General features: G+C 36.1%; 1 protein-coding gene across 2 annotated transcripts; it reads left to right on the top strand.

The window, feature by feature from the left end:
• Positions 1–2,918: 2,918 nt before the first annotated feature.
• Positions 2,919–5,884, top strand: LOC148879201 (FCS-Like Zinc finger 8-like). 2 transcript variants are annotated; one of them, XM_088960641.1, is made up of 4 exons: positions 2,919–3,095; positions 3,926–4,001; positions 4,105–4,998; positions 5,293–5,884. In XM_088960641.1, exons 3-4 carry the CDS (start codon positions 4,142–4,144, stop codon positions 5,396–5,398), a joined length of 963 nt encoding a protein of 320 aa, XP_088816767.1. In that variant the 5' UTR covers positions 2,919–3,095; positions 3,926–4,001; positions 4,105–4,141; the 3' UTR covers positions 5,399–5,884. The 2 variants fall into 2 exon arrangements, with proteins under 2 accessions (XP_088816767.1, XP_088816766.1); XM_088960640.1 differs by having other exon boundaries at positions 3,005–3,837.
• The last annotated feature ends 274 nt before the right edge of the window (positions 5,885–6,158 follow it).

A 6,158-nucleotide genomic window follows, 5' to 3' on the forward strand; every position in this document is an offset into this window, starting at 1 on the left:
TGAACCACACCACCATTTTATGAATCAGACCGAGTTGTAATTAAAAAGAAAAAGTACATGAAAAAAGCAAAATAAAATGTAAAATTCATAAACATGGCATCATAAAATTTTGGACGCTTTACTTTAAACCTTGCCAACAACCATCTCTCATTTCAAATTAACAAATAAAGTTTCAAAATGATCTCAAACAAAAAGAATAGAAGTGATAAATGAATCGCACTGGAATCTAAGACAATTTAAATCTACAAAATAACCATTCTCCCCATCTGGCTCGCTTTGTTTCTTCACCCCTCTTTCCCTTCTTCAGTAATGTGCTTGAGTTTGCAATCATTTTGTCATGTCAATTTGCACCTCTAGTTGGATTGAATTTTGCACTTTTCCATGTATTTGCTTATATTATAATGCAAGTTTTGTATTACAAGGATTGATACAAAATTTGCATCACCTCATCACACTTGATTTTCTCCCTTGTAATTTGATTGCTCTAGAGATTATCAGAACTAGGAGTGCTACGTGATCAAATTGAATATACCCATATAAATTTGACTTGTTAATATTTGAATTTGAATAGAATCTAAATATTATTAGCTTCCAAAGTTAATAGAACATTGTGTAACTTCAAACCTGCTATAACAAGCATAGATACAACGGGGATATGAAACTCAATCAAGATTAATCGCATTATGAAGCCATACATGAAACAACTTTATATATCCCCAACATGTTCGCTCTTAATCTGGTTACAATGCTCATTTTACAAGTCTTATTTTCAAAAGATATGACTGGACCCATATCATCCATGGATATTTGCCTTGGTTTTGTTGTAGCTCGTACAAATTAAATTCAAATATAAGATAACATTACAATGTCATATGAATGGTTGTATAAAGTGAATACATCTAGTAACCATATAAAGTGGCACGCAAGCCAATTATGGGGGTTGTGTGGTCACAATTCATTGAGAGAGAATAAAGCATAAAGTGTATTTCACATATTAACATTCGCTTATAAAATGTTAATTTATATCTTTACCATCTGGGGGGGTTCATTTTTTGGTAAGCTGATGAGAATGGAAAGTGTAGACCCCACAATGAAACAATTTTCTCTTAGATATCTCTTACTCGCAAGGGGAAAAATAACTTTCCCGCCTAGGGGGAAAATGTAAAAAGTATTAAAACAAAATTGTCCATTAAACAAGTTTTAAAAACAAAAAGATATAAGAGTAAAATTATGACACAAAAAATTTAATTAAGAAAAAAGAACACAATTAAATGCATTTGCTTGCCCCAAAAGAAACATAACCTTATTTGCACATATGCATACCACATCCCTTACACTAGTCTACTATAATGTGGTTAAAACCACACTCCCTGTTTTATACCAGTGTGGATGTATTGTCAACAAAATTTCAAATCAAATACTTTGGTCATTATTATATTTATACTATAATTATTTAATTTAGCATACTGTGGCAATAGAACTATATGTACAATTTTAGCATGGAGGAGAAACCACCAAATACATGTAACTAACTATAAAATTCTAAAAAATTGATAAGAAGAGTGACTTTTATTCCACATCTCCTATTCACAATAATACATTGAGAATATCTCTCACGTGTAAGTGCGTGAGATGTTATCAATGTACTGCTGTGCTGTACTGTGGGTAGGAGATGTAGATTAAACGTGAACGGTTGCATTTTAGACTATAATAATGATGTGTTTCAAATCAAGTGATCCACAGAAATATTACAGTAACTAAACCATGGGCCTGAAACTTTGGATAATCCTTTCACATCAATCCACGCAAAACCTTCGAGATAACAATGAAAAAGGGGCGGATAATGGGTTCCCACCCTCCTATACAAAACGGTCATTTTACCAACTGAAACGGCTGATATCTTGTATTATTATTTTATGATTTAATATTAATATTTGAATAAAGAAATATGCATGAATAAATATATTTTTGGGCATGTTGATAAGGATGGAATCCCCAAACTAATACTCATACGATATATGTATTGGTGTATGTTTTGTCTTTACATTATATATATGGTTTGTTTCAGTAGAGATGGAGATTTACTTTTCACTACCACCGATTTGGGGAGATTTTGGGAGGAGGTTATTAGTGTGGTGCTACGCTATTTAACGACCTTCACTTGGATTTTTTTTAGAGTCAAAAGTAAGAAATCTTTTTGAATGGCAACAGGTCCGATCCGTCTTTGGAACAATCTTTAACCTCGTCTGAATTATTAATCAGAATAAAATCATATCCCTAAAACCATCTTATTAATAATTGAGACAATCGGGTCTTATCCAATTTTTTTGGTAGAAGGTCTGATCTAATTAGATCCAATCATACTAGCAGTTATAATTATTTAAATAAATAATAACTTAAAACTTTGTTTTTGATAGTATAATTTTAGTAAAAATTATAGTAAGATAATAAATTATGCATATATTAATAAATCAATTACTTTTTTATTAAAACTATCTTATTTATTATTGATCAAAATGTTTTACACATAAAATGTAATAAAAAATAAAAAATACAACTAAAAAGCCTATATATTATTAACAAAAATAATCAATCCGAATCTAAATCGGTTAAAAACAAGGAATAACAACAACCGACCCATTATTAATCGGCTCTACCGGCCTAGCAATATCAAGGCCACAACCACAAGGAAGAATGAAGCCGAGTTGAGAGCAATTGAGCTGAGCCTGAAAGGAGGAGCTCTTCACTTCAAGTCTTCAGCAGCTTGAGTTTTGTCTTTTCTTGCTTTTTATGTTTCCTTGTTTTTTTTTTTTTTTTAATTTTAACCAAAACAAAAGACGTGTTATTCGGGGAATCTGAGTTTTAACCGAGGTTAAAGTTAAACTCGTGGCAACAGTATGAGGTTAAAGAGGAGGAGGATTGCTTCGGTACGGAAGGTGAAATGGACGTAGCGTGTCGTCAGCCTACGAGTGTGTGTTTATATTCGCATTCAGTGACTTGGAAATGGAGAGAGCGAAAAACGGAAGGAATACCAGTGGAGAGAGAAAGCGAAAGGAGTCTAGAGAGGGAAAGGGGAGAAAGCTCTCCAGTCTCAGGTATCCGTTTATGTCTGAAACCGCCATCTTGACAACAGTGGCGGTTTTTCGAAAACCACTGATTTCCATGCACAAGCAGTCTTTATATAACTTCGTATCCGTCCAGCTCCCCTTTAACCACGAGCTACCACTTCGTATGCTCTCTCTTTTCTTTCCCTGCACATCCATGGCGGTTTTGCAGTACTGAAACTGAAGGAGAAGACATATAAAAGCTGAAAAAAGATAGAAAGAAAATCCAGTGGGGGAAAAGAGAGAAAAAAGAGTGAGACTCAGCTTTTTGTTTTCACGTTAGTTTTTCGTGTCTGTTGTTATTTTTGTTTATGGGTCTTGTCTGCACCTGCGCGTTTTGAATCTTTTTCTGTGTAGTGGTAGTTGTTGAAAGTAGAACTAGAGCCATTTCTGCTGATACGCCGGAGAAAGAAATAAGGGGAGATTAAAAAAGTAAAAGAAAGAAGAAAGGGAAAGCAAAAAACTTACAAGCTTTTTTGCCGTTTGCCTGTTGATTCTCGTCTGATCTTGGTGTCTCCTTTTTTATCATGAAGCTTGTTTTTATGCGGGTTTCGATGAAGAGTGAATGAGTGATTATCTATCGTTGAATGCGGGGAAGAAAATGCTCATATTCATTAAGGAAAAGGCAAGAATATAGGGGAAAGGCAAGAAAATGCATGATGGAGGTTACTGAGGTTTAGGAGAAATTTTTATGGAGCCGATTCGGGGCTTTCTGTTTCTGGTTGTTGGATAGGTGGAGACTTTGCCAGTGCCACCATCTTTTGTCTACTCGGGTCTAGGAAGGACCTTACAAATCTTATTTCTTTCCTTCTGTTATGCAGAGGCTGTTTGCAGAATACTACCTTCTCCGATCCATGGCGGTTTATTGAGTTAAATTTTTGCTTCAAATTAACTCAGGTTAGTTTCTAAAGTTCATCACTTCATTATGTTCCATTCTATAAATCTATCCAATCAAATGAAAATAAATCTCATTTTATCCCCCTGTTTTTCGATTCTGTAGAGAAGTTTAGACTTCCGACAATCTGATAAAAGAGCTTATGTTGAGGAAGCGATCAAGAGCGGTGACCAGTAAGCAAGTTCTCATGGATCATGGCTCTCTTCCATCTCCCAAAGATAAATTCATAAGGCCCACCTTGCCCTTCTTCAGTTCTCCAAGACTCTTCACTGCTTTATCCGGGAAGGGTTTTTCTGAAACTGAAGCTGTCATGAGCCCAACTTCAATACTTGATAGTAAACCATTCTCTGGTCTTGGTAACCCTTTCTGGTATGATAGACTTTCTGTTAAATCCCCAGAACCTTGCTTGGAAAGCAAGCACCCATGGAAAAAGTTAGACTCGAGAGGCATCGGGCTTGGTATTGTCGACGCCCTCAATGATGAGAAAAGCGAGAACATTTTCTCCAAACCTGAAAGTCGAATGGTTATGTTTGGATCACAGCTGAAGATTCAAATTCCTCCTCTTCCACCCTCCGTGCTTTCTCCGACTGAATCCCCCAAATCCCCACCTGAGTTCGGCATCAAGACTCGAAGTTCACAATTGGGTTCCTTCTCTTCCGGCTTATCGCCTTCGTCAAGGAAATCTGCATTTGGGTCCGCGAGTTCTGGCCTCGAAGCACCCGCCTCTCCTAAAATTTTCACAGGCTCTCTTTCTCCTAGTGAGATGGAGCTTTCAGAGGATTATACTTGTGTAATCACCCATGGGCCTAATCCAAGAACGACTCACATATTTGATAACTGCATTGTGGAGAGTTGCTGTGGTGTTGTTAGTTTGTCTGCATCCAGGAAGGAAATTAGTTTTTTATCTGATCGATCGAGCTATCCTTCTGAGGATTTCCTTAGCTTCTGTTACACTTGCAAGAAGAATCTTGGACAGGGGAAGGACATTTACATGTACAGGTCTGTTCTTTCTCTCTCTCTCTCTCTCTCGTCTGTTTATCTTCAAAACATAATCAGTCTAGTTCTAATTACCCATGAAACTAATGCTGAATTTCAGTCAACAAGAAAGCTACATAATCTCGAACTAATAATCCGATGTCAGATTTGTTTATGATTTTGATTCTGATTTTACATGGACCAGAGTGTGGTATTCATGTTGCTTGATGATCGTTTCCTTTGTTAATCCACTAGTCACCTCTCCCCATGATCCAAAAGTAAGATTCCAATTGATAACAATTCTCTCTCATCTTTCAGGGGCGAGAAGGCGTTCTGCAGCCGCGAATGCCGTTACCAAGAGATGCTGTTCGACGAAGGAATGGAGAAGTCCGGGTTGGATGATACTATTAGGGCTTGTTCCTGATTCTTCCATCTCTTTCTCTCTCTCCCACTTCACAAGTCTGTAGAAACATTTCGGCAGTTTTAGGAGGGTATTCTGTAAATTTTTAATTTTCTGTATACCGGTGTCAATCAATGAAAGAAAACTGAGTTTAGACTGCTTAGAGTGAAGACGGATTGATCATAAGTTGGTACCTGAGTATACTGGGTATTTCACGTCTATGTGGGTCTTTTCTTTTGATCTTGCTTCATTTTTCTCTCTTTCTTTGCTTATTGTTCCCTCTTTCACTCTCAGACAGAGAAGCTGAGAAAGTCTGAGATATTGTAGAGTTGATTTAGGTTGGATAAGGAGATTGCTGTTGGGTTTTGTCCACAGTTTTTGGCTTTGGAAGGTGTTGATGTATGACTAGAACTTGCATTATCTTTGTTTATTTGATAATAATCTTAATATATTTTATCAAACATTATGAAATAGGACCAATTAACTGCAGTCAAGCAGATTCTCTTCTAAGCTTTCTTTTCTATTGTGCGTCTTATCCTTTGTACTCATTCCATATTTTGTTAGTCTTCTTAGACCAGATATCTGAGTTGAATATTTACTTTATACCCGAATGTGATGCAGCTTTGGTATTTATTTTCAGGAGATTGAATGCAAACCCAAGTGTTACCCAGATTATGATTCATTAATTTGTGATCAATTAGCACCATTGATTGGTTTGTATAAATCCAAATTAGACCTTGGAAGGAGTGGAAGTTTGTATAATCTGAAAGAATCAATTCTTTGG

Source organism: Nelumbo lutea, chromosome 1, assembly GCF_056320005.1.
Source record: "Nelumbo lutea isolate HS-2025 chromosome 1, American lotus-T2T, whole genome shotgun sequence".
Classification (NCBI taxonomy): domain Eukaryota; kingdom Viridiplantae; phylum Streptophyta; class Magnoliopsida; order Proteales; family Nelumbonaceae; genus Nelumbo; species Nelumbo lutea.